The sequence below is a fragment of the Ovis canadensis genome, chromosome 14, assembly GCF_042477335.2.
Source record: "Ovis canadensis isolate MfBH-ARS-UI-01 breed Bighorn chromosome 14, ARS-UI_OviCan_v2, whole genome shotgun sequence".
Classification (NCBI taxonomy): Eukaryota; Metazoa; Chordata; class Mammalia; order Artiodactyla; family Bovidae; genus Ovis; species Ovis canadensis.
Genome location: NC_091258.1, coordinates 67,516,579 through 67,544,510, shown reverse-complemented (window position 1 = coordinate 67,544,510; position 27,932 = coordinate 67,516,579). Strand labels below are relative to the sequence as shown.

Genomic DNA, 27,932 nt, shown 5'->3' with positions numbered 1-27,932 from the left:
TCATCGTGTGTGTGAGAGAGAGAGAGAGAGAGAGAGAAAGAGAGAGAGGGAGGGAGGGAGGGAGGGAGAAGGAGATTCATGGTGTGTGTGGGGGTGTGGGGGTGTGTGTGGGAGGGTGGAGGCAGAGAAACAAAGAGATGGAGGCCAGGAGACTTCCCTTCTGGAACTACAAGACCTTCCAGGCTCATCCTGTGCAGTGTCCTAGAACCAGCCTTTTATCCAAGGAGCTCTCGTTCCTTTTGTTGGAGAACAAAGAGTATTAAAAACTAAGATCTGGGCGCTAGATATAATTGAACCTAAATTTTTAACAGTTTCACTAGCTTTTTTTTTTTTTAATGAAACCAGCATTAGACAACCTCTGCTCCCCTCTGCATACCTCTAAGACATTGCAGGTTCAGTTCATAAATAAAGCCAGACACATGACTTTCCCTTTGTTTCCCAGTGCATGTAAGTTATGTTTACACTATGTGTGTATGTGTGTCAGTCGCTCAGTTGCATCCGACTCTTTGAAACCCCCATGAACTTTAGCCGGCCAGGCTCCTCTGTCCATGTAACTCGCCAGGAAAGACTACCTCTATTAAGGGTGCAGCAGCATTATTTTAGAAATGTATAAGTTAAAAATATTTTATTGCAAAAAAATGCTAATCATTATCTGAGCCAGTCTTAATAATAACATCAAAGGTCACCAATCACAGGTCATCCTAACAAGAGTAACAAAAAACTTTAAAAATTGTGGGAATTATTAAACGTGGCATTGAGACACTAAATGAGCCAATGCTGTTTGGGAAACCGCACAGCTCTTAGAGAACTGCTTAATGCAGGATTGCCACAAACCTTCAATTTGTTTTTTTTTAAAGTGTATCTTGGAAGAGCAAGAAAGCAAAGCACAATAAAATGAGATATGCAGCCTTCTCTGGTCTTCCCAAACCAATTTCAGCATAGGTCGACAGAGGGCGCAACAAAACGGAGACCGCTTTCCTTCTTACCCACGGACGCCTTTCCAAGTGAAAGAGACCTTCAGGAGGTAATGAGAGGAGGCGGGGACTAAGCTCTGCGCAAAAGAGCTGTCAAACCCAGTCTTCCGGCATGGAGCTATCACGTGACGATTAGGGATCAGCTGACTAGGGTCTAAATTCCGCAGGGAAGTCAGACGGAGCCAAAGGCTGAAGTTGATTGGTGGAGCAGGAACAAGCCCAGGAGGCGGGTCCTTGGAGCTGAGGGCTACGATTGGCTTGTGCGGAATCACGTGGGTTATCAACCAGTGCACCAGGTACCCTAAGACAGATACATGCGCATGCGTTAAAAATTGGATCGCTGATTGGAGGCCGTGAATCACGGGGCGGCCTGCCTCGGCTGGAGAGGGCGTGGTCTGCGGTGCGCACGCCGCGCTACGAGGCCGTTGGTTGGCCAGCTCGAATCACGTGGTTCCTGGCCGCAGGAGGCGCGCGCCGGTGCGACGTCAACGCAGCCCACTAAGCTCCCCCGACCTGTCTCCTGCGACCCGGTCGTATCTGAGTTCTCCGAGGGCAGGGCTCCGGCGGTTTGCTGAGTACTTTTGCGGCCGCTATGGACAACTCCGGGAAGGAGGCGGAGGCGATGGCGCTGCTGGCCGAGGCGGAGCGCAAAGTGAAGAACTCGCAGTCTTTCTTCTCGGGCCTCTTTGGGTAAGAACCGCGCGCAGGGGTCGGCCGGGACCTCGGCTGAGAGGACGGAGGAGTCATGCTCTGGGGCGGCGGTAGAGGCGAAGGGCTCGAGCCTAGAGGACGCGGGGGTTTGCGGGCTTACGGGCATGGTCTGAGGCAGCAGAGGGTACAAGCCATGGCCGGGACGCCGGACTGTGGCACTGACAGCGTGATTCGAGGAAAGACTGTCCGAGACTGTGGCAGGGCCGTGGGCTGAGGACACCCGGGCCGAGGCGAAACCATCTGGAGGCAGGAAGGGGCCCCAGGCTGGAGACGGGTCAAAGGGCCAGGGGAATACGGCCTCAGGCCTTGAAGGGAATGTGGCCTGCGGGGACCGAGGGAGCCCGGAGGGAAGCCAGGCTAGGAAGCCTTTTGGAGCTCAAGGAGAGCCTGTTTGAAAGATCCCAGACGGGAGTCTTGGGGCCTGAGACTGAGGACTTATGCCTGAGGGCGTCCCTTTTCCGAGACCTGGGGTGATGGACTTACGTGAACTCTGGCCCGGGCGTCAGGGCTAAGATGATCCTACGATTGATGAACCCAGTCTGAATTGCGTGAAGTGTCTCAGGTGAATATGGCCCAGGTCACAGGTGACTAGTGTAAAGAGACTTGACTGCCAAGTGAGATCTGAACAGAGGAAGCTCTGGGGTGATGGAGTTCGGCCTTCGGTGAAGGCCGAAGAGGGCTGGGAGGCTGGAGACTAAGTGGGAGTGAAGCTTGGTTTAGGAACTGGTGGGATAAAAATGAGAGATGAGGGAGATAAGAAAACCTAAGGGGCCGGAGGCCTGCTGTGTGATCTTTGAGTAAAGATGGGGCATGCAGTGTGAGCAGAATGAGACTGGCATGCCCAGGTTAGGGCTGAAGGGGGCTGGGAAACAGAATCAACACCTAATGCTTGTGGCAGACATTTCACATGAGTTCATGTTGGCTCATAAGAGTTGTTCTGATGACTGTCGTTTGAGGAATTTTAGTGGCTGAGGAGGATCAAAAGCTCAGGTCAGAAGCCTAGGCTCTGCCATTTCTTGACCTTGGGCAAGCTGTTTAACTTCCCTTATTATGGGGAAGTGGTGTCTCAGAGAAACCTGTCTCGGGCATTTGCCACTAGTATTGAAGTAGGGCACGCGTAAAGGGTGTAGAATTGAGCCTGGGACGTGGTTATCACTCTGAAAGTGTTAGCTACCATCAGTGTCATTTCCGGGAAAGAAACAGGTATGGAGCCTGTTCGGGACTGATGGGGATCAAGGTGGGGGTGTGATGGGCGGGACTGATGGGGATCAAGGTGGGGGTTTGATGGGAGAAGTAGGGGGGGGGGCTGTCAGAGCAGGGAGAGGCAGTGTGATGAGTAAGGAGTTGAAAGGGGTTGGGGAAGGAATTCGGGCCATGGGGACTTGATAGGGTTAGGGGAAGGGGCTTGAGACCTCCGGTGGAGAGAGAGCCAGGGAGGACTGAGGAACGTTGTGTTGCTCTTGAAACTGGGAGGAGAGCTGCAGGGGAACAGGCGGGTGTGTAGAGAGTTAGGAGGAACTGTGAGGAGGGGCCATGGAACCTGGCAGCAGAGAGGCCAAGGCTGGGGACGGGGTTTGCGGGGGAAGACTGGGGCTTTAGGAGAGACGGTGTTAGGAGGTTGGTAAGAAATGAGGAGGAGGGTTCTTCCCCGGAGAGGAGATGGGAACCGCTCATTGTTACAAGTGGTGGATAATGTTTACTTATCCACCGCAAGAACTTGAGTAACCTGGCTGAGACCTCGCTAGTGTGGAAAAACATCCGGGGCTGATGGACTGTATTGATTAGGTGAGGAATGTTTTCTTTCAGAGGCTGAGAGTAGGGAGAGCGTGTCTGTGTTTCTGCTTCCTTCACAAGGGGAGAAACTCAAGTGCAGTGCTTTGTGGTGGGGCCAAGAGCTTAGTTTTCAGTCAGGTCATGGTTTTACTGGGTGGCTTTTGGTGTCTGGTCCCTGGGGATTAGTGTACTGTTGGGCCATGCTTGGAAGGAGCAGCCAAGTCAGGGCCTGAAACACTTTGTCACCTGGCTGGGAAGGCAAGATGAAGACTTGCTAACACACTAGTAAAGCAGAATTGTCACATGTGATTAAGGGCTGCATTTTATCATTGGTGGGAGGTTCCTGACCTGAGAGGAAGCTGCATGAGCTTAAGGAACTCCTTGGTGAGGAATGAGCTGGGCCCCTGGGAACCCTGGGACATGCCACAGGAGTGGGGACTGGAGAGGGTGTTCCAGGCAGTGGGAATTGTCTGAACAGAGGTCTAGGGTGAGGGGAGGTTTGTCCAGAAATGATGGGGAACTGAGATCCAGAGAGACCAGGGCTGGCTCCCTGTGGGGAGAAGCCTCCACCTGGGAGGATGAGCAGGAGTTCTGGGGGTGCTCTCTGGTGGGAGAGCACAGCTCCCAACAGAGGAGGCAGCTTGAGCAAGGCCCAGATGTGTGAAGGCCAGCGTCTGAAGGTTTACTGCAGGGGGTTCTGCGTCAGCCCGTAAAGGTAGAACAGGCAGAAGGGGATGAGACTAAAGAACCAGGCCCCATCCCGGAGGGCTTTTTGAGAAAAGGCTTGGATTTGCGGAGGTGCTGGAGAGCACTGAGGATTTTCGTGGCCTTTTTAGGCTGTTCAGACTGCTGTAACAAAATACCATCAGCTCGGCACCTTATAACCATCAGAAACGTATTTCTCACATTTTTGGATGCAAGAAGTTCAAGGTTGTGGTGCTGACAGGTCTGGTTCCTGGCGAGGGCCTACTGCCTCCCAGACGGCTGTTGTTTCACTGTGTCCTGGTGTCTTTTGTAAGGGCACTAATCCCAGTCACGAGGGCCCCACCCTCATGACCTAGTCACCTCCCAAAGGCCCCAGCCACCTCCTCATATCATCACCCTGGAGCTTAGGATTTCCACACACAAGTTTTGGCAGGGGACACAAGAATTCAGTTCACTGGAGGGCCAGTGCTGAAGACCTCCTGTGTAGAAAGGACTCCAGCAGCTAGAGTGGGGGAGAGTGAAGGCAGTGACGGAAATAGTATCTGACAACATTTATTAAGGGCTCACTCTAACTCTGACTCAGGCCTGGGCCCGGCACTTGCTGTGCATCCTCTCGTGTGGTCCTCACAACGCCCTTCTGGAGGTGGATGTGTAGGGGTCAGAGTTGTGGATCCTTGTGCCCAGTCTTCCACTGAGTGGGCATTGGTGTTCATACCCAGGCCTGTCTCATCCCAAAGCCCTCTTGCTGCCATCCAGAGTTTTTCTTTGAGGCTCAGGCCCATTTTTGGGCACTCCGTTTAGGAGGATGCTGGCAAACTAGGCGTCTCAGGGAGTTTCTTTCCCCTGATTTCCCCGTCTTCCCACCCACATGGCAGTTTTCCCCAAATGTCTGAAAGAAAGAAGAGCAGGAGTGTTCACCCCAGAGCCTTCAGCTCCAAGAGCACTTACAGTGGTGCAGGGTTGCAGACGGAGACTGAGACCAGCATGCCGGAGCCTGTCTGCCCGAAAGGCCAGCCCAGGAGGACGTGCCTTGCGGGCAGAAACCGCTTCTGACACTTGGCCTCTGGAGCTGGGGTTGCTTGGCTTCCATGTTTGACAAGCCCCCTTTCCGGGAATGCAGGAGGGAGTGTCAGGGCTCAGCTCATCCCTCCAGCACCCACTTCCCCTTTCAGGAACCTCAGTGATGGCAGCATTCCAGTTTGAAAGGTCTCTGCTCAGATCAAAAGGGCCAGGCAGGGTCGCGTCTGCCTGGGATCCAGGGCAGCCTGGTTGCCTGGGATGTTAAGCCCTTTGCCCTTTGTTGTTTCAGGGCTGCCAGACACTAGCGGGCTTTGGCGCACCAGCAGCCTGGAGGGGAGGCGGTACCAGCCGGCTCTCAGATCCAAGCTGCTTCTGTTCCTTCCTTCCTGCTGCCTTCCCCGCCCTTAGCTCCCAGACAGGGCTCAGGAGATGGGAGAGCAGCCCCAACTTCTGCCCTGGAAGCAGAAAGGTGGTGATTTCCCAAACACAGTGTAAGTGTGGAAAAGGAGAGAGGACAGGGGAAAAAGCAAGACGCGCTTTTCCTTCCTTCCAGCTCCCGGTGCACCCAGACTTCCTTGCTCTGCCCCTTGGAGATTTCAGACAGTGCTTCTGTTCCCCGGGGCTTTCCCCTCCCTGACATCTCCCCCTGACTCCCGCTCCCACATCCAAAATAAAAACTTCCTTCCACTCAGATACCCGTGTGTTTAGCAAGTTTCTTCATGTGTGAAATGAAAGTCGGAGAGATACATATTCTCTCGGGTTGTTGTAAGGAGAGACTGAGGTTATGCATGTAAAGTGCTGCGATCCTGATGGGTGCTTATTAAGTGCTTGCTGCTGTTATTAATATTAACATTAGGTATTGTGTTTAGAAGTTTAGCCTGAAGTCTTGGAGAGCGAGAGATAACAGGGTGCCATGTTGTGTGTCCGGACAGCGGCCAGGAGATCATGGTGGCACGGCTCCTGCTTGAACTGTCCTTGGGCACCAGCAACCCTCAGGAGCCCTGGAGGCTGGCTTCCCTGAGACCTGCCTGACCAGAGACGGGCCAAGGTCTGGGTGGGTGTCCCCCAGGCCCTTGGTGCGCCTGGGTTGGGAATGATGGCTTCCAGACCGTTCCCCACCTGTAGAGCACACAGAACCTCTGATGCTGGTGAATTGGGCACTGACTCACCGATCCCTGCCAACTGCCAGGATCCCCGACTCAGCATTCGGCGGCTCTTGCCCAGGTTCAGAGTGGAGGCTTTCCTGAAGGGACCCAAGGTTTCCGAGGAACCCGGCCCTTATGTCTTTGCAGTCTGGGGGTTCTGTCTCTCTTGTTGGAGGTGGTCACACAGAGGTATGGATGCTCTTGTTTAGGCTGGGGCTACTAAGAGGCAAGGGCTTCCCTTGTGGCTCAGCTGGTAAAGAATCCACCTGCAGTGCAGGAGACCTGGGTTCGATCCCTCGGTTGGGAAGATCCCCTGGAGAAGGCAAAGGCTACCCACTCCAGTAGTCTTGCCTGGAGAATTCCATGGACTGTATAGTCCATGGGGTCGCGAAGAGCTGGACATGACTGAGTGACTTTCACTTCACTAAGCGGCAAGGCTCTTTCATAAACAGTTTGTTGTTTTTTTTAAGTAAATATTAGTTCTGGTTTCTTCCTTGCTGTGTGGGGTTTTCTCTAGTTGCAGCGAGCAGGGACTACTCGCCTGTTGTAGGGTGCGAGCTCTCAGTGGGTGTGGCTCCTGGGCTCTAGAGCACAGGCTTAATTGTCTTGGCCTGACCCATGGCCGAGTTGCTCTGCGGCATGTGGGATCTTCCTGGACCGGGGTCAAATCCGAATCTCCTGCATTGGCAGGTGGACTCTTTACCACTGAGGCCCCAGGGAAGCCCCAGAAACATCTTTTAAGAACGAGAACCATTGGGCTCTCTGGCTGGGATGAAGGAAACCTGTTGGGGTACAGAGGGGATCAGCGTAAGAACCGCAGGAAGGCACCTGGCCCCTGCCTTTGAGCTCATGGTCAGGAGGGCGCTGGGATGTGCTGGGGGTAGGGTAGGTGGGAGGCCCCGGGCTCTCTGGAAAGTGGGGGAGGGGTGCCCCTTGGCTAAGCTGGGGGTGGGGAGATGAAACCCATGCCAAGATGCAGTAGGAAGTGAACAGTAGGAATCTGCTCTCTCCCCCAGCCTGGTGAGGGTGGCGCTCTCGTTGGCTCAGCACCTGCTGTGTCGTGGGCACTCTCCTGGGTGCCTCCTGTGGGGTTCCTCGTGCCTCCAGCAGGCCTGCAGGGGTGGAGTCTTCTCCCCGCTTCCCGATGAGGAAGCAGAAGGAAGCAGGGGCTGGGGCACCACAAGCTGGCCCTGGAATCCAGGCCTGCCTGACTGCGCTCCCCAGATTTTCTACCAACCCCAAGCTACTCTAGACTTCCTGCTGCCGCCGGCAGCCCTTGGAGCGTCTCTCTCCTTCCTATAACAGCGTCCAGTCGTGCACATGCTCCGAGCCCCGCTCTGTGCTGTGCACCAGGTATTGCGTCTCTGTCGTCTCTGAGCCTCACAGAGACACCTCCCAGGTCGGGCTCATTGTCTTCATTTTACAGATAAAGAAACTGAGGCACAGGGCTCGCTCGCCCAAGTCACGCAGCTTGCAGAGTGCCCGGGGCTGATTTCAGCCCAGGTCCCTGGGCCCCCAAGTCCATTCTCTCTCTCCCCCTTGCCCAGCCAGGCATTTCAGAGCTGGGTAGTTAGCGGGAGACACTGGCTTTTTCCCTCCCCCTGGGGCCTGTGTAGTCACGGTGGGGCCAGACCCTGCTCTGCGGGATCTTGGCACACTGCAGAGCCAGCGAGGGGCTTAGGGCGCATGGGCGGAGATGCTGAGGGATGACCGGAGACTCCGTGGCTCAGGCTCTGGACAGCCCTGTGCAGTCAGCAGTGGGGCAAGGCTGGGACCGCCTGCTGCTCCTTGGCCGGGGGGTGCCTTCTCTGTTGTCTGATGTTTCTTCACCTGCTGCACTGCAAGGAGGGCTCGGGCTCTGGGGCGTGGGGAGGGGATTGACTTAGTGAATCTCTTCCCATTAAAAAGCAGAGATACCACTTTGCTGACAAAGGTCCATATAGTCAAAACTGTTTTCCTAGTAGTCATGTATGGATGTGAGAGTTGGACCACAAGAAGGCCGAAGAATTGATGCTTTTGAACTGTGGTGTTGGAGAAGACTCTTGAGAGTCCCTTGGACAGCAGAGAGATCAAACCAGTCAATCATAAAGGAAATTAACCCTGAATATTCATTGGAAGAACTGATGCTGAAGCCCCAATACTTTGGCCACCTGATGTGAAGAGCTGGCTCCCTGGAAAAGCCCCTGATGCTGGGAAAGACTGAAGGTGGGAGGAGAAGGGGGCAGCAGGATGAGCTGGCTGGATGGCATCACCGATTCAATGGACATGAGTTTGAGCAAGCTCTAGGAGTTGGTGGTAGACAGGAAAGCCTGGCGTGCTGCCGTCTGTGGGGTTGCAAAGAGTTGAATATGACTGAGCAACCCCAGCCAACAGCAGCATCCACTCAGGTGAGGGGGACCTGAGCAGTGCTGGCTGTTTAATCAAGAGGCGAGGCCAGAGCAGGTAGGGGCCTTGCCCCCTGCTCTTTCGAAAGACTCTCAGTCATGGAAAGGAGGCCCCTGGATCGCCGAGTGAGCGAGAGGCTCGGGCCTTGGGCCAGCCCCCGAGCTTCTGTGAGCCCCCGCCGCCTCTATCTCCAGGCCCAGACCTGGGGGGGGGGTGACTGTGGGGGTCACTGTGCTGTTTCAGGCAGTGCCCAGCTGGCCGCTGTACGGAGTTATGAGGATGGACAGTGGAGAAGGAGGGGAGGGCTGGCCTGACCCCCCGGGCAGCGGCTGAGAATCAAGGTGGGGACCTCCAGGCTGAGGAAAGGACCCAGGGAAGGTGGCTTGGGCACCACAAAAGGACAGGTCTTCCTTGGTGGCTCAGCTGGTAAAGAGTCCTTCTGCAATGCGGGAGACCTGGGTTTGATCCCTAGGTTAGGAAGATCCCCTGGAGAAGGGAACGGCTACCCACTGCAGTATTCTGCCCTGGAGAATTCCACGGACTGTATAATCAGTCCATGGAATCACAGAGTCGGACATGACTGAGCGAGGACTTCAAGTGGGAGTGACTCCATCTGCATTGCCTTCTGAGGACCCCCCGAGACTGCGGGTGGGTGGGTTGTGACGTGTGACATGTTTCTGGGCTCCAGGAAGTGCCCAGGGGACCGAGGAAGGAAGGAGGGAGGCTGAGATGTTGCCCTGCGGACCCCCTGGCCCGGGTCCCACCGGGCCGTCTGTGCATTCCTGGCATGGTTCCCTCCCTCCATATGGCGGTCGCGGAGGCTGGTGGCCGTGCCTGGGAGACCTGAGACCGCTTCCTCCGCCTTGGGAGGGGGGAGAAGGCAAAGCTGAGTGGGGGTAATTATAGACCGCCCTGCTCCAGCCAGCCCAAACCGGTTCTGTCTATTCCCGGAGTGGCTCAGAGGAGCCGTGGGATGGGAGGCACGGAGCACAGGCAGCTTGGGGGTTTGTAGGGGGAAAGCGAGCCAGCTGCCACAGGCCCCGCCCCCTGGCTTGTCAGTGACGCAGGACCGGCCAGCTGCTCTGGCAGGTGGGCAGGGGTCCGAAGGAGGCCTGCTTTCCTTCCCTCAGGGAATTGGCGGGTTTTGTCGGGGAGGCCGCCCTTGGATAAGTGACATGAAGTGGCCTGACCTGACTCTTGACAGCCTGGCTCCTCAGGAGAGGAGTCCTATAGTGAGCCACACAGATTTGTCACGAGGGAAGGCAGCTTGGAAAAGCAGAGGAGCTGGGGTCTTCTGCCCCTCCTTTCCTTTCCAGAACCCTCCTTGTTACAGGGCCCGGACCCTTCTCCTGGCTGCCAGCCTGGGGTCCCCCGCCTGCCTCTTCAGCCTTGTGGCCCGCCACTGCCTGCAGCCTAGGCATCCCGGCCCCCTTCTCTTCCTTGACCTGGCTGGGGTGGTTCGTGTCTCAGGGCCTTTGCACATGCCGTGACTTCTGCCTGCCATGCCCTTCCCTCTTCACATGGGTGCTCCTGAGTCATCTTTGAGGACTAAGCTGAAAATCTCAACGGTCACAGAGCCTTTCTCTGACCTGCCCATTCAAGAAGCCCTCACCCCGTCCCCTCTGGCAGGGTCTTGCTGCTGTTCTGTATACCAAGGTCAGGGCCTTCCCCTTCGTGTGCTGCTGTCCCCACAGTGCCTGGCACATCCTCAGTGCAGAGATGTGTGTCCCCCCGGTGAACGAACGGCCTCTCCTCCGGAGTCTGCCAGGGACCCGAGGCAAAACGACCTTCGCCTTCTGTGTCTCCACTTCCACGAGGCTGGCGCTCCAGAGAGCCTCCTGTCATTGCCTAGCCAGGGACCTGGCCAGGGCCCAAGCCCAGAGGAGGCCGGCCCGGAGGCCTGAGCAGATGTTAATCCCTCTGGCTCTCCCACCCCACGGTTAGAATGACTGACCCAGCATGGAGTCGGCCCAGCTCATCCTGGGATCATAGAATTTCAGCCCAGCAGCCAACAGACTCTCTGTCTGAGTCTGCTCCGTCCCGCTGCGCCGCGGGGAGCTGCCCGGGGCTGACTCTGCTCGTGGCTGATCATCCGGCTTCGAGCCTCGCTGGGGTAGGACGGGCCATTCTTACTCATCCGGGAGCCTGAGGTTTCTCCGAGGACGGTGGGGTCTGGACGGGACTTCACTGCACCCACTGAGAAAGGAAGGATGCCCTCAGGGATCCGTGGGAGGGGGCAGGCCTGAGAGCACGGTCAGGGAATGCACCTGGTTCTTCCAAGAGAACCTTCCAGGGACGGTCCCCCAGGAGACCTTTCTCAAATCTCTTCTGCCCGAAGCTGGTCAAAGTTCATCGCCTTTCCAAGGCCAGAAGTGGGTTCTGAGGAAGTCACTCCACACAGGCCCCAGGCCCCCAGTGTGTTGTGCAGCTGAGGGGGGAAGACAGTGGGACCCAGCAGGGCGACTGTTGGGGAGCACGTCCTGGGGACCGCATAGGGTGGATGTAGTGTCTGTCCAGCCCCAGAGGGCAGAGGGGAGACATTTCAGCTAAAGAAGACCCTTAGCTGGTGCGACTTGGATCCAGGAGGCCAGGATACCGGTCCCAGCCAGCCTGCCCTGGAGCTGTCGCCTTCTGACATCACCTGACGGGACAGGTCACTGGTGACTGCTTCCCAAGTGGTCAGTCTGGGTCAGCTTCTTTCTTCCCACACTCGCCTGATCGGCTGAGTCATCTGGGGTCATCCCTGCAAATCCTGAGTCCAGGCCCCAGCCCAGGCCTCCTGAGTGGAGCCTCCAGGTAGGGTGGCTCCGGCTTGATTACTGCAGCAGACATCTGACATGAGTCCAGAGTATGGGCGGGCTGGCCCCCCTGCACTCGCAAAGATGCTCCCCGCACAGCACCCAGGATCACCCCAGATCACCCCAGACACCCTCGCCGTCTGTGGCTGGAGTCAGCAAGGTTCCAGGGCCAGCTGACAGCAGATGAGGGGTGGGAGAGTGAAGACGATTTTGTGTCGTCTCATCAGAAAATACCCACCTGTTCTCTTCAAAACGCAACACTGCTTGATGTCAAGGAGGAGGGAATGTAAAATCCATTTGTTGGGACTCCTGAGTTACATGGGCGGTGGGCGTTGGGACACGGACACTCACAGCTCGTGGGCTCAGCCTGGCTGGATTATGGAAGCTGAAACAACAGAAGGGCAGGGCGGGGCCTTGCGGGTGAGGTGCTAACAAAGGGCCTCCCAGTTCAGGAAGAGGTTCGTCTGTGCTGCTTGGAGGTCGGAAAGCTGGGTAAGAGCTGCCCATACAGGGAGCTTTATTTTTTTTCAAAAATGTACCTCCCCTGAACCTTCCAGGTTACTACTGTTTCACAGTAAGTTGTTTGAAGGTTATTACTTTCCCATTTTATTTATTTACTTACGACCTCGCCACACGGCATGCAGGATCTTAGCTCCCCAACCAGAAACTGAATCCCAGCCACGGCAGCGGAGCACCGAGTCCTGGCCACTGGGCTGCCAGGGAATCCCCATGGTTTTGCCACTTTCAACAGTCTTGTTTTGAGCATCCTTGTACCTTAGTTTCTTGGGATAAATTGCTAGGAGTGTAATTCACTCCCGGACCACGGGACCCAGTGCAAACCTTAATATTTAAATACATGCACTTTTTTTTCTCAAATAGGTAAAATATGTAGATGGTTTCAAAATTCAGACAATACTAAAAAGGAATATGTTTGTCCCCTACACCTGGTACCCAGTTCTACAGACCCGACCTTAGGGAAAAATATGGTTAATGTGTTCTATGTGTGTTTTTCCAGTAACATGCTGTTTACATGTATATTTCTGGTCTCACTTTTTTGTTTTAACACAAGTGGGAATTTTCAGTGTACTTACTTAAAAACAATGTTTCTTTCTGTGTGTGTATTATTACATACCTGCCAAGTAATGAATGGGCGGTGACGTGCTTTTAAGGTTGAGAGGCCTTCACTGAAAAGCTGCAGGGTGCAAGGCACAGGGTTAAGACTGAGGAAGGGACCCAGCATCCACGGCTGGACTCCTCTCCCAGAATGCTTTGCAGTCTCATGGGGAAAGGGATTTGCAGAAAGCGCGGGAGCCCCCGAGCCTCTGAGCAGAAAGTGGAGGAGACTGTCGGAGGAGGGGCTTCGGGAGGCGGTCAGGAAGGGTCCCCGCCATGAGGGTGCAGCCCGGCCTGGCCCATGGAGGGCCTGGACAAACTGAGATGGGGTGGGGGCTGTCAGCTCTGTCTCCCTTGAGCCCACGCAGAGGCCCGACCTGCAGCTGGACTCGCAAAGCTGGCTTCACAGGGACGTGGGGGCCACCTTCCAGATAAGATCTTTTTCTTATCTTTTTTTCCTTTCCTTTCTCCCAGAGGCTCATCCAAAATAGAGGAAGCATGCGAAATCTACGCCAGAGCAGCAAACATGTTCAAAATGGCCAAAAACTGGAGTGGTACGTGATCCCTGCTACAACCCCTGCGTGGCTCTGTCTCCTCCTTTCTCTCGGCTCCCCATCCCAAAGGCCTGTCTGAGGGGTCAGCCTTGCAGGTCCTGTTTTCTAACACCATCACTGGCTCTACAGACCCGCTGGCCTGCCGTCTGGTTGTTCTGAGCTGGGTTATTTTATAGCTTGGGTCCCAGGGCCCGGGAGAGCGGACTTAGATGATAAGGATCAATAATAGATTATTGAATTCAGATAGACCTATGTGGATTGGTGAACTCTTTAAGAGGTTTCTCCTTAAATTCAGAATGTCAGTTTTCCAACAAGGATTGACTGGGCAGCACAGGGATCTATACTCACGATTTCATAATAGCATATAATGGAAAAGAATCAGAAAAGGCATACATATATAAGTGAGCCACTTTGCTGTACATCTGAAACTAAGACAGTACTACAAATCACACACACATCTACTTAAAAAATAGAAAAGAATTCCAGGTTTCCCCAGAAGCAGTTCTCTAATTCTTCCATCAGAGTCTGAATTCTGGGCTGAGGGACATTCAGGTGGTCCAGCAATAACATTAACCACGGCTTCATTTACTGAGCACTCCCCTGAGCACCAAGCAGGCGTTAATTCAACCGTCACAGGAGCACCATGAGGGTCAGTACCATCCCCATTTCACAGACTTGAAAACTGAGGCTTGGCCCAGCCCTTTGCCCAGCACACCAATACGAGTGAGTGGCCGAAGTAATTCAGAAGCCAGAACTCTGGCTCTAGAGCCTGAACAGCTCCCTGTGGCTTCCTGACCTTTGGAGTCCCGAGTGACTGGCATTTGTGTCCCAACTCAGACTGGGGCCATGTGACCCTGGGGAAGTTACTGGACTCTCCTCAGAGGGCAGCAGGGAAGGTAACAGTCCTGACCCCACGGGGCCGTGGTGTGGGCTCAGTCCCCACGCAGGGCGGCCAGCCCAGCACGGCGGCAGCTCCACTCCTCACTCGTGGCAGCAGCACCCCTCCCTCTGGAGGGGGAGGGAAAGCCCTTTGAGGACTCCGGTCAGCAGATTGGCAAACTGCAGGAGCGCTGACCGGTCCCCGGCCATCTGTGCGCTCACTCCAGCTGGAGCAGGACGCCCGCACACTCGGACAGCGTCATAAGGGCCTCTGCCCGGAAGAGGGCATCCCAGGCCCCCACGGCTCCAGAGACTCTCAGGCCCGTTGGTGGGCGGAGTAGCCCTTCTGATTCGGCCAGGAAGATTGTGGTCAGACCCTGGCAAGGCTGCAGCATGAGCCGTGTCCCCCGAGGAGAGGCGGGGAGGGGCTCCTTGAGGTCTAAGGGGCCAGAGATCTGTTTGGGAACTACCTGAGGGTCTGGAGGAGAGGTTCGGAAAGCCAGTACTTGAGCCCTTCCGGGCTAGTGTCATAACAAGGCTTCAGACGTCGGCAAGATCGTAACCGGTAAGGACCTGCCGTGCAGCACAGGGAACTCTACACAGCACTCTAATGGTCTGTATGGGAAAAGGATCCAAGAAAAGCGTGTGTGCGTGTGTGTGGTGTGTGTGCGCACTGAAGCTCCGATACTTTGGCCACCTGATGTGAGGAGCCAACTCATTGGAAAAGACCCTGATGCTGGGAAAGATTGTGGGCAGGAGGAGAAGGGGGCGACAGAGAATGAGATGGTTAGGTAGCATCATCAATTCAATGGATGTGAATTTGAACAGACTTCGGGAGATAGTGAAGGACAGGGAAGCTTTGCGTGCTGAAGTCCACGGGGTGGCAAAGAGTCGGACGCAACTGAGCGCCTGAAAAAATAATATGTATCACTGATCCACTTTGTTGTATACCTGAAACAAACATAACATCACAGCATCGTTAATCAACTATACTCCAATTTAAAAAGAAACTGCAAGATTGGATCAAGAAAATCAAGCAAAGACAGTGCTGAAACCCAGGGAGGAACTTCTGACTTCAGACTACAAAGGAAACCTGGGACGGGGCTACAGAGGCGGGTGTGGAGGCAGTGGGCAAAATGGGCTCTCCTCCTCTGAGAGTATTTTTGGTTTTCTGAAAATCAGAAGAGTTTCTCCTGAGCTTTCAGAGCATACACTGCGCCTGGAGCCAGATTCTGTGTGTATTTTTATGCTCACCCCAAAAACAAAATACCGTTAAAAGATTTCTTTTTCAATCACGTGGATGTTGCTTTACTTCTAAAATTTGTCACCTCTCTCCCTCCCCCAAATAGTCGAACAAAAATCTTAAGCCATTTCTTCCCCCTAATGATACTACCTTCCTGGAAATTCTGCACTCAAGTTTGGAGCACTTAAAAATAGGAAAGAAATCAGAGAGTGAAAACCTGGGTGGCTGAGTTTAGTTTCCTGCTCTAAAGGTAGAGTATAGGGCCGGGCCCTCTTGTCCTCCTCCAAGTCAGGAATTCCATGATTCGGGCTCAGCTGGAGGAAGAGGAAGGGCAGGGGCTTCAGGACGGAGCTGGACGTGGCCATTGGAGCTCCCAGTTAGCACAGGTCCCACCCCTGGAAGAGGAGGGCTCCCTCTGCCTCCCTCGAGTCACATTAGGAGATGGAGACGCGGGAACAGACCTGTGGAAGGTGACAGGGTGGCTGAGTACAGGACAGCCCGGGCTTCAGGTGTGGTTGCCGCAGCTGCCCTCCACCCGTGGGCATTGTCCCCACGCACTCAAGTTCACAGGGGCTTCCCAGCCGGCTCAGGGGTTAAGAATCCACCTGCCAGTGCAGGAGACGCAGGACACATGGGTTCGATCTCTAGGTCGGGAAGATCCTCCTGGAGAAGGACGTGGCAACCCACTCCAGCATTCTTGCCTGGAGAATCCCATGGACAGAGAAACCCAGTGGGCGACCGTCCATGGGGTGGCAAAGAGTCAGACTGAGGAGCTGAGAACCCATGTACACACTCAAGCTCACGGCGTCCACATTTCCTTTCCCTTTCTAGATGTGAACCTCCTGGGGGCTGGGACTCTGTGAGTTCTCCCCAGGGAAGACTGGAATGTGGACAGAGGAGCTAGGGAGTTAGACCAGAAGGGCTGGGAGCCGTGATGGGAGGTGAAGTCAGACTTGGAAAGGGGAGGTGGTGGGGGTGTGGTGCAGCTGGGTCTTGATTGCTGCTCGCTTCCCCAGCACCCCCACCTGGCCCCAGCCCATGATGCAGTCTGGAATGCTGGTTCCAAGCTCCCGGGGCTGGGGGACAGCTTCCGGGTGGAGGTGGGGGGCACCGCTGGGATCAGGTGGCCTGAGGTCCAGGCCTGCGCCTCGGTTCCCCCAGGTCAGTCTCCTCTCTCGGGCTCACGAGAGCTCAGCCCCCTCCACAGACGTCATCTGAGTGGCTTCCAGAGCCTGGAGCCCCGCTCTGAGGCAGGGCCCACCCTCTTCTGTTCCAGCTGCCGGAAGCGCCTTCTGCCAGGCGGCCCAGCTGCACCTGCAACTGCAGAGCAAGCACGATGCGGCCACCTGCTTCGTGGACGCCGGCAACGCGTTCAAGAAGGCCGACCCCCAAGGTGAGGGCCCCTGTGGACCCCGAGCACCAGCTGAGCCCCTCCAGAGAAGGCCTCAGGTTTCCGCTGCACCACGCCGGGCGGCACTCGCACTGTAACTCGATCGCTGGCTGCCTCCCGCCTGGCGTCCGTCGGCCTCTCTCTGGCTCCCAGCCTCCGCCTCCCCCTCCCGCTCTCTGCCTGCAGCTGGTGGCGCCCCTCCCGGAGCCCGGGAGCATGTGGGAGTGGGAGTTAGATCTCAGGCCCACCGCTTGCCCAGGAGAGAGGAAAATCTGTTCTGCTGTCAGAATTAACACGCGGAGGGGGCGGGAGGGGGTTCTGAGACCAGCCAGGTAGGAGTCTCTGCCAAAAAAGGAGCGGAAATTATTCTGACCTGGCTTCCTTTACCCCCATGGTGGGGGGATCGGAGAGAACCAAGCGGAGATGCGGTTGCCAGAGAGTAAGTTCCTTCAGATGAGAGCGTGTTGGGGACCGAAGCCCAGTTTGGGGCTGACTCACTGTGAGGAAACCATGTTTGCCCCCGCTGGGCTCATTTAAAGTAGATGCACGGCCCAGCGGGTACCAGACTGTTGGATCTGGGGGGCTGGAATTTTAGTTTTTTGTTTTTAATTTTGGGGCCAGACATGGGTTGCCAACTTTTAATTTTAACAAGCAAAAGGCTTTTTTTTTTTAAAATGACCATCTATTGTCACTGTCCACTCACAAGAGAATGGGAACTAGGCGAATGTTATATTAAAAAAAAAAAATAGGGAGATGCATCATCTTGGAATAAAGGCTTGTCCTTCCCAAGAGAGGGCAGTTTGCACCAGTGCCCGGGGTCTCTCCAAGGATCTGTGAGCCCCAGTTCGCATGCCAGCTCGGGGGACATTGGTGGCGAATTCGTCATCGCCACCGCGACGTTTTGGTTCCCAGTCGAGGGTTTGGTGTCTGTGAGGGCCAAGTACCTGTTCTCTGTCCCCAGTCTTGCTGGGCCACTCCTCGGTAGCCGGGTGTCTCTCAGATGTTGGCCTCGGTGGTCACATGGTGCGCTCAGCCCGGCTTGAACCGAGGGGAAACCTCATGACCAGGTGTGTCCTGCTTTCTCTGCCCAAAGCTCAGCGCACCTGGCTGGTTAGGGTTGAGCTGCAGCAGGCCACGTGGTGATGTGGCGATGAGCCAGGGTTCAGGTCACACGGTGATGACCGTAGGTTGGTTTTCAGCTTGAATCACCCCAGAAAGTCTGTGCATCCCTCTCAGAGGGTCCCGCCCTTGCCCCAGTCTGCCGCCTTTCTGGGGAACTGGTCGACCTGGAAATGCTGCCCAGGCACCCGTGACAGACGTTGGGCCACCGCACCCGAGTGACTGGAAGGACCGGTTCCTGGGGTGGAAGCTGAGCCCGGGCTTTCAGCAAGTGCATAGGGCAGATTTGCTGTTTAAACAAGCCCCAGTGCTTCTGGTGGACAGGCCCCAGCAGGTACTAGCATGTGGCATCCTTTCCCAGCTTTTGAGCTGAGGCTTTTCAGCTAACAGCAGGCTCTGCAGCGTGTGTGGGGGGCCCTAGGGCCCAGGTTGGGGTGTGACTCGTGCCTGGCCTCCAGAAGCACGGAGGATGCCTGAGGTGTCTAGTAGGCAGGCGGCAGTGGTTGCGTGTGACATGCCTGTCGTGGGGCACAGAGGGCGACTTGGTTTGTCTCAGCGTCAGCCAGCCTGCTTCTCTGCCCTGGCTGCTGAGGCCGGGAGGGGCCAGGTTTGGCACTAGGGGCGGCTCTCAGGGAACCGCCATGGCAGTTCTCTCCATGGCTCAGGGGAGAGCCTCATGGGCAGGGCCGGGGTCGGAGGTTCTTTTCGCTGAGCAGGGGGCGATGTTGAAGGGGCTCCCAGCACCTCTGCGTCATAACTGACCACCCCCCCCACTCAAGGAGGGTGGGACTCACTGGTCTCCGAGGCCCATGGGAGCCTGTTCCCCTGTGACCTGGGGCCATCAGCAACGTCTTTTGGGTCTCCACTCCCTGGTCAGGGAAAGTAGAGACCACGTGTGAGCTAAAGCACAGATGGGCCGAGCCCTACACCAGCGTGAGATAAATGTCTGGAAGGGGTGGCCCTGGCCCTGGCCAGGTGGGGGTCTGGCCTGGCCGCTTGCCTTGGGAATCAGAGCCAGAGGGCCCATGTGGATCCCTGCCGGGCTTCCTCACTCAGGCAGCCGGCTCGCTGGGGCCTCGCTGGCCTCACCTGCCTCGGACACCTCCACCTGTGTCAGTGCTTCTGCAGGGGTCCTGGAAGCCCCCCACCCGCCCCCGGACAGGCAGCTGAGCCTGTGCCTCAGGCCCGACAGCGGGATTCGGCGCCTGCCTTCGCTCTCCCTCTGGAGTCCGCCCTGAGCGTGGGCCGGGGTGGCCTCCCACCCCCGTGGTGGCTGGGGTGGGGAGGTGCCGCCGTAGCTGTCACTGGTCCCCGAGTTGCCCAGCCGGTTCCGGCGGCCGCTGTGAGTAGACTCGGGCCGGGGAGGCCCCTTGGCCGCCCGCTGGTGGCCAGGCGCAGGGGTGTGCACGCCACTCGCCCTCTCCTATCTGCTCCCCTCAGCTCTCTGCCGCTCCTTGGTGTCTGCTGTATAGCAGGCAGGTGGCATCTTCTTTCACCCATTCCACTGCTTCATGGGGTTCTGCGATTTGCCCCTCTTTTACTAAGAAGTCCCATCTCCCTGAGGCCAGTGCCTTCCCCCGTCTGGGCCTGAGCACCGCCCTCACCCCACCTGCCTCCCGGGCTCCGGGTCTCCGCAGGTGGATGGTGGGGGTCAGGTTGCTGAGGTTTGCCCTGCTTGTCCAGGGCTGTGTGGGGCTGTCCACAGCTGGGGTCCCAGAGACTGGAGATAAGCTGGTTGTAGCCGTGTGTCAGCAGCTTGTCCGCTAGCACGCCAGCTGGGGTGTCAGCTGGCTGCCTGCACTTCCAGAGACAGCTGTCCTAGAGCAAGGGGCCTCAACCCTGTGTGAAGCCACGGTGTTGGCTGTGCCTAAGCCATCCTCCCCCACGGCAGGGGCCTTTTGGCCGACAGCACTCAGGCCAGCGCCAGCGGGCCCTGGGCGGCCGCTGTGGTGGTAGCGGTGGGGCGGGGGTTCCTGTCTTGCATGGGAGCTTCCAGCCTCTCTGCGTCCAGGGCTCTGACCTCGCCAGGGGCAGCCTTTGCCCCCTTGGCCTGCGGAGACCAAGCTGTGCACCCCAGCATTCTGGGAGCGGGAGCCCCCAGTCACATCCAGCCCCCCGGGGTGGGGGGCGGGGCAGGGCACGGTGTGCAGACCTGGTGCGCTGCAGCCCTGCCGCCTGGCTTTTAGCATCCTCACCACTGCGCTGTTAGCTCATCAGTAGTTTCGGGAAATGCTCTGTCACAGAGCGTGTGAGAGTGTGTGTGTGTGAGACAGTAACACTGCTTCCTCCGGCTGTATTTGTCTGCGGCGTTCTCTCCTTTTTCTCCTTCTCTCCTGCCTCTTTTTCCTCTTCCCTACTGCCCCAGGCTTCCACCTGTCAGCCTCACGACCTTCACCCTGTGGTGTACATTCTCTGAATCTTTTGGGGGTCCCCCGAGGCCTTGCACCCAACCTCCCAAGCCTCCATCCCCCAGATAGTTCCCCAGCATAGCTCTCAGACACCCTCTTTTGGCCTGTGGGTTGGGGGGTGGGACTTGCGGACTCCCTGAAAGACCAGCCACAGGTCTGAGGCTAAGAGCCCCTGCTGATGCGTCTCCCTGGCAGTGAGACCTTGAGCCCCCCCCTGAAACCAGGCACCGGGCCTGGGCCTTCCTGGTGCCATCTCAGCCCGGTGGGCCCTGCTGACGTTGAAGCCCTAGCGGCAGGCCAGGAGCTTTCTCGATGCCCCGGGCTGCATGAACGCTCAGCCATGCCCCAGCTCAGAGCCCACCCACCATGGTCTGTCTAGGCTCTCTGTCCTCCTCCCACCTCCCCCAACGCCCTGTCCTCCCGAGATGCATTAAAATGACGTTTAAAAAACATCCACCGAGAGCTCATCTCACTCTGCTAGAAGATGCCTCCCACTCATGCTTCTCTCTCCTCCAAATAACTTGTCAAAAAAAAGAGCACCTTTCTCAAAGTTCCAAATTAACACCGCTTGAGAGGGTACGACAGAGGCGCCCCGGCGCTTCCTCCCGAGCGCCACCCACTATGTGTGTTGTCGGCGACACCTGTGGTCTGAGGAGCTGGCAGGCAGCGGTGCCGGGGATACGGCGGAGACCCCACGGCGGGGCCCTCAGGTCACAGCACCCCGCCGCCTCCTGCCACGGTGGAGGCCAGGCAGGGACAGGGCACACGGCTGCTTCAGGGTCCCACCATGGAAGGGTGACGGAAGGACCTGGTTGTCCCTCCAGTGTCAGGCTTGGCTGCGGCTACCCTCTGTCCCACGGTCACTGGGAAGGTGGTGACATTGTGGTGACCCTGGGGCAGAGGGCAGCCGTATGGACAGGGCTCCCCTGAAAGCACGTGCCCAGCAGGTCACAACCAGCAGCATGAATGAGTCAGGCCAAGTTTCCCAGGGCTCGGGGGCCCCCTGCCCGCCGTGCGCACTGAGCCCTCCACGGCGGCCCCGCGCCTCGCTTCTCTCCTCGGCCTCTGCTGAAACGACTTCACCTTCTCGTTCCTCCTCCTCACCGCCCTTGTTCTCTCTCCAGAGGCCATCAACTGCTTGATGCGAGCGATTGAGATCTATACAGACATGGTAAGGGCCGCCGCGTGTCCTGGCTCCCTCCCCTTACCCCACTTGAAGCCTGCCTATTGCCTGCCCCACTTCCCTCCCATCCCCTGGCCCCAGAGCAGGCGAGAGACAAGAGACGGGAGGGGAGGCAGAGGGGGGCAGGGGACTGTCACTGGCGCCGGGCTGGGCTGGCTGTGTCCTCACACAGCTCCGTGCCAGCCTGGCTCCTGGTGGCAGCTCCCAGCACATGAGAGGGGCCCTGCTGGGCTGGGCTGGCTGGGTCCTCACACAGCTCCGTGCCATCCTGGCTCCTAGTGGCAGCTCCCAGCACATGAGAGGGGCGGAGGTCTTGTCTCCAGCCTCCCATAGGCCATCATTGTTCTCACTTGAAGGCATTACCGCTCTTGGGGCCCTCACGTGTCCATGGAGTTTCCCCTTCCCCAGCCTCCCCCGGCCTAGAGTAAGCTCGGCCCCCGCCTGCCCCGGGGGGCGTCCTCTTCGACAGATGAGGCCTGGCTGCTGGTCCGAGCCCGGAGAGCTAGCCTGAGGCGCCAAGCCAGGCCCCATCCACGTCACGTCCAGGAGGGCCGATCGCCCATCCTGCCCTGGCGGGTCCTGCGATGCTGTGAGCGTGTTGCCATCCCCGCCGAGTGCTGCAGGAGACACTGTGCTGGGCGGTTCGGTCTCCGGAGCGGCAGGCACGCTGACCGCCGCTGGGTGGAGGCGGGCAGGAGGTGCTCAGCCACCCTGGGAGCCGGCCGCCTTGGGGAAGGCCCTGGGCGCCTGCGGGGGAAGCTGTAGTGTGGGTGGGGAGAAGGGCCATCTGACCACACGGGAGGGGAGGTCGGGAGGCAGGCTGTCTCTGGGGCAGCGGGGACTCTTGATGTTCGGTCCAGAGTCCAGGGCTGTTCCTCCCGCCTCTCTGGACCAGTCACATGTGCCGCCGGGCCAGGGCCTCTGGCCAGTCCCGGTGCCCGTATTTCCCATGTCGCCCCATCTGCTGTGCCCCCATGGAGGCTGGGTATGGGGGGGCATGCCCACGGCCACCCAGTCAGGGCAGCACTCAGACCCAGGCCTGTCAGGCAAGAGCCTCCCTCGCAAGCCTCGTGCCTCTTGGGACCCTCCTTGGCAGACCCCCCTCCCATGAGTAGCTGAGGGCTGAGAATGCAGTTTCAGGGGGTCGGGGGCCGAGGCGGGGGGCATGTGGTTGAGCTGGGCAGAGCACTCGGGACCCCCTCATCGCTGACGGCCCCTCCTCATGTCTCCCCCAGGGCCGCTTCACCATCGCGGCTAAGCACCACATCTCCATCGCCGAGATCTACGAGACGGAGCTGGTGGACATTGAGAAGGTGGGCGGCAGGGGGCCCAGCCTGGCCAGTGGCGGGGAGGGCTGCTGCTGCCAGTCTCTGGGACCAGTCTGGGGGCCTGGGGCGTGGCAGAGCCGCCGGGCCCTCAGGCGACGAAGGCCGCCTGAGCCCCTCGCCCTCTCCCCCACCCCATGTGCCCCAGGCCATCGCCCACTACGAGCAGTCTGCAGACTACTACAAAGGCGAGGAGTCCAACAGGTACCCGGGTGCCCCCTGCCCGCTCCCGTCCCTGGCGAGGGCCCCGGGCCCCGCCACCACTGACCCCCCGACCCTCTTTGCCCCTCTCAGCTCAGCCAACAAGTGTCTGCTGAAGGTAGCCGGCTATGCGGCGCAGCTGGAGCAGTACCAGAAGGCCATCGACATCTACGAGCAGGTGGGGACAGCAGGGCCTGAGCCCCACTCTCTGGGTCGGGCACTGCACCCCACCCTGCTGGCCGGCGCCCGTTCTCCCCACCTCCCACCCTCCCCCGACTTCTCTGCAGCACCCTCGGTCATCCCCACACCCTCAGCTTGGACTCGGCCTGGCTGAGCACCCTCCACGCATGACCCCGTGTGGTGTCATCGCGCTCTCCCTAGACGAGTCCTTCCCACACTGCTCACCAGGGCCTCCTGGGCAGAGCGAGGCCGACTCCCAAATGGGGAGAGAGCGGAAAGAATCCCGAGGCCTGGGGTGACTGGTAGCAGCTGAGGAGCCTGCAGAGAGGGCAGGAGGGGGCGTCCCCTGGGTACGCATGCTCCCTCCTGGGCGGGGCCCGGCCCCCTGGTGGGCTCAGTCTGGCCGGGAGACAGGCAGGCAGGTGGCCTCGGAGGAGTGCGGGGCGGGCGCCGCCTCTCATGTTCCGCAGCCTGCCGCCCCTCTGCCCACCGGCGTGCCAGCCTCCTGTCAGCCCGACAGCCGGGCCACCGCCCCCATCACCCGCTTGGGTGCCTCTGGGAGCCCACGGACAGCTGGCCTCGGCCCTGGGGCCACACGCCCACTCCCGGCACGCCCCGGTCCTGGGTCTCTCAGACCAGACGCAGACTTTCCCGGGGCTGGTCTCTGGCTTCCTTGCCCTCAAGGTCCTGGGTTCACAGGGCGTCACTGGGCATGGACCTAGTTCCCAGCTGTCCCCCAAGTGCCTGGCAGTGATCCAGCCCTCTGGCTGCCCACTGCCTTGTGCCTGCAGGTGGGGACCAACGCCATGGACAGCCCGCTCCTCAAGTATAGCGCCAAGGACTACTTTTTCAAGGCTGCCCTCTGCCACTTCTGCATCGACATGCTGAACGCCAAGGTGAGCCCAGGCCCCCAGAGTTACATACACACAGAGTTACATACACACAGGGTGAACAGCAGGCCCCGGGCCCCCCAGAGTTGCCCACACGGGATGACCACCCCTGGAGCATTGTGTCTGTCACTACGCCAAGTCACCTCTCTGCCTCTCGGGGCAGGTCCCTCGCTCCCCTCGGGCCCTGGCAGCGCCTTCGGGCAGGAAATGCTTGTTCTCACCGCGTTTCTGTCCTTTGCGTTTCCAACTCCCGGCTTGCTTGGTGCCAGGCGTTTTCTTTTGTGGGCGCGTTCTTGGAGTCCTTACTGTGACCCACGAGGCTGGTACCATGGCCATCCCACTTCACAGAGGAAGACACTGAGGCTGAGACACGGAGTCTCTCGTTCAAGGCCACGTGGCTAGGAAATTGCCCCAAGAGTCCAGACCTTTCTGACTGCTGATGTTTGAACCAGAGCCTGCCTCCCTGCCCCACCCGTCCTCAGGGCCTCTCAGCACGAGCCAGGTCAGGGTTCCTTGGGGTCTCCAGCTGCCTGCCCTCACCTACATGGTGTGCCTGAGCCCCACCCTCACTCACTCTGCGGGCCCCTGCTGGGGCAGGTGATAGCTTGGGCTTTGGGGTCAGGCCGGTTCAGATCCCCAACACGTGTCCTGAGCCCTGTGTAGGTCACTGCCATCTCTGGGTCTGTTTCCCACTTGCAGAATGGAGTCACCATCGTTTGACCCTCCTTGGGTCCTCATGAGGGTTAGACATGAGGCGTCAGGCATGGCACGAAGTGTGTGTACCTGCCCCGGGGGGGGCTGGGTGCAGGGGGAGGCCCTGAGCGCCGGCCTGGGGAAGCCGCCTCCCTCCCCGGGCCCCTGTCCACTGCCTGCCACCCTCCACCACAGCTGTCTGCAGCCAGCCTGGCGCTGATCTCAGCTCTGGGGAGCCTCTCCACCAGGCACAGAGCCCCGTGTCTCTGGAGGCGGGGTGGGCATGCAGACAGCTGACGTAGGGCTGGAGCAGCCCCAGGTCCCTGCCGCTGCCGGGGGATCTTCATCAGCTTGTTCCCTTTTCCCTTCCCTCCGTCCTCGCTGACCCTCAGCTCGCCGTTCAGAAGTACGAGGAGCTGTTCCCCGCGTTCTCTGACTCTCGGGAGTGCAAGCTGATGAAAGTGAGTGTGTGTTGCGGTGGCCTTGAGCCACTCCTCTCCCATGTCGGGGCCTTTGGCTCCAGTTAGCACAGTCATAGATCTGTACAGTGTTTCTCAGGGGGCTTATCCCCCCCAATCTCATCTGCCATCTGGGTCCCCATTTTCTGGATGAGACAAGACTCAAGCGTTGATGGAGCCAGGGCAGAGTGGGAAGGCTGTGGGTTCTCACGTGCACACGGGCACCCATGCGTGGGTGCCGCTCCATGTCAGTGACTTTACAAGCTGAGGGCAGGTTGGAGCACAGCCCCTTCCTCCCACTCAGCCTGGGTACCCCTGCCTCTCACCCACGCAGATACTGTGTATGGAGCTCCTCTGGGTCAGGCCGAGGCCTGCCTGGCTCCTGAGCCCAACCCCCTGTTGTTTCGCAGAAGCTGTTAGAAGCCCACGAGGAGCAGAACGTGGACAGCTACACCGAGGCGGTGAGTGGCCGTGGCGCTGGCAGCCCTCGTCAGACGTGGTCCTGTGAATTTCCTCCTTTTTGTCTCTGGCCCTAGCCCCTGGCTGTGGATTCTTTCCTCCCGTCACCCCAGAATCCTCCCAAGTAGCCCCAAGAGGTGCAGGGAGTGGTCTCCCCATCTTAGAGATGAGCTGGGATTCAAACCCGTGTCTGTCTGCTCCTGAAGGCCAAGGTCTCTGCACCCCTCAGAGTCCCCTGGATGAGCATTGCAGGGAGTCTCACAGCGGGCACGCTGGGTGACCCTGGGAGTGCAGGGAGGGAGTCATGTCACGCCCCTTCCCTCGCCTCCCGGAAAGCTGGAGGCAGGTGGCCCTGGGGTGCGGGAGAGGGGGCCATGAGAGGCCCCCTTCCAGCGGCTTCTCTGATAACAATCTCCCCACAGAGATGCTCTCCCTGTCCTTACCTTGTTGTGAGGCATTCTGGAATTGGTAATGCAGCCCGGGTGGATCTGGATCTGTCCAGTGTGACTCTCCCTGGGCGCCCCTCACGAATCATGGACCCCTGAATGATGCCAGGGACCAAGCTCGGCCGGTCCATCTCTCCCCAGACAGCTGGCCAGGGGCGGATGGCAGGAAGCTCCGCAGCAGAGCACAGAAGATGGGAGAGGCGGGGGTTCTCTCTGCCCACCCCCGCTCCCACCTGCCCGCAGCGCTCAGAACAGGCCTGTGCCACGTTTCCAGGCCTCAGTTTCCCATCCTTAAAACAAGAAAACTGGACCTTCTGTTTTTCCAGCTGTAAAATCTTTTCCCCCCACCGCGGGAGCACTCATGTGTGAGCCAGTAAAGATGGAAGGGAGAGGCTCTGGCCAGGGTCAGGGCTACGCATCCCCTCGCCCCTGTTCAGGGAGGGGGTGCTGACAGGGCCATCTAGAGGATCCTGAGCAGAGCCTGTTGGGCTGGGAGCGGGGACAGGGTGGGAGGCGAGGCGGGGCTCAGGGCGGCCGCTCACCCCCAGCCCGTCGCCCGGCGTGCAGGTGAAGGAGTACGACTCCATCTCCCGGCTGGACCAGTGGCTCACCACCATGCTGCTGCGCATCAAGAAGACCATCCAGGGTGACGAGGAGGACCTGCGCTAAGCCCCGCGGGCCCCGGCGCCCGTCTCCCCGCCCCGCCCGCTCTCCCCCGGCCAGGCCCTCCAGCGTGATCGCTGTGTGAGCCCAGAGCCGGGGGTCCCGAGACCCGGGCTGCGAGACCTTCCCTCCTCCCACCGAGGACTCTGCAGCATCCCCGCGGGCGCAGCACTGCTTCGGGGGCCCGCTGGCCAGACGGTCACCCTCTGTTCTCGCTGCATCCCTCGCCCCCTGCCCTTTATTTAAGCCCCCAGAGCTGCCCTTCTCCACCCGACACACAGGCTCTCTGGCGCAGGCCTGTTCGCTGTGGGTGCTGCCAGGGGTTGGAGTCGGCATCCGGCCCCTCCTCTCCCAGCCAGCTGAATCGTGGAGCCAGTGTCTCGTGTCTCGTCTCCACCTTCTTCCCTGGCTGAGCTCTGGGCCCACTTAGCCACCGTGATTCGCTCTCACCGCTGGGGAGGGGGTGGCTCCTTTCCCCGGCCCTGCACCGGGAGCCCCCTGCCTCCTGCAGCCCCGGCCTCTCAGGATGGACCCAGCCCTGGAGCTGCGAGGGTCGTCCCCACGCCCACCCCTCCGTTTCCTCCCCACGCTTCCAGGTGTTGGTGGGAAGCCGCAGCTGCCCGAGGAAGGAAATAAAAGACAACACTTGTGCTCAAGTTTCCTCCTCCTCACCTTTCTCCTCCTCGCCCTCAGTCCTGTGTCCCGTCTTCCTGGCCCTCCTGACCACCCCCTCGTCAGCCCTCTTGGGCTCTGGGCACCCTTTGCAGGCAACAAGAGGGCAGGCTTGCCTGGCAGGATGCACTGGGTCAGAGCCTCCCAGAGGGGAGGCCCAGCATGGTGGGTCTGGGGAGGGGCCACGGGCTTGTGGTCTTGAGGCCCGGTCCCTCTGGACCCTGGCTTCTTCAGCTGGGGTGATGGATGGCAGTGCCCCCCTCCAACCCAGAGCTGGCAGGAGGATGTGTGCAACATACAGAGGGGTGGAGGGACTTCCACCCATCGTGATCCAGTGGTTAGAATCCACTTTTCAACGCAGGGGCCGCTGGTTCAATCCCTGATCGGCGAACAGAGATCACACAGGCTGTGGGGCAGCTAAGCCCAGGAGCTGTAACAAAGATCACGCGTGGCATGACTAAGACCTGATGCAGCCATGTGTTCTGTGAAAACAAGGAGTCTTCCCAGGTGGTCCATTGGTTAAGAATTCATGCTTTCATTGCAGA

The 27,932-nt window shown here is 58.6% G+C and overlaps 1 protein-coding gene across 1 annotated transcript; it reads left to right on the top strand.

Moving 5' to 3' along the window:
- The first annotated feature begins 1,119 nt into the window (after positions 1-1,119).
- NAPA (NSF attachment protein alpha) lies at positions 1,120-27,371 on the top strand. The gene is made up of 11 exons (XM_069551088.1): positions 1,120-1,664; positions 13,099-13,178; positions 16,577-16,693; positions 21,342-21,388; positions 22,636-22,713; positions 22,874-22,929; positions 23,020-23,104; positions 23,898-24,002; positions 25,082-25,150; positions 25,558-25,608; positions 26,620-27,371. The coding sequence occupies exons 1-11, from the start codon at positions 1,567-1,569 to the stop codon at positions 26,719-26,721; spliced, it is 888 nt and encodes a 295-aa protein (XP_069407189.1). The 5' UTR covers positions 1,120-1,566; the 3' UTR covers positions 26,722-27,371.
- The last annotated feature ends 561 nt before the right edge of the window (positions 27,372-27,932 follow it).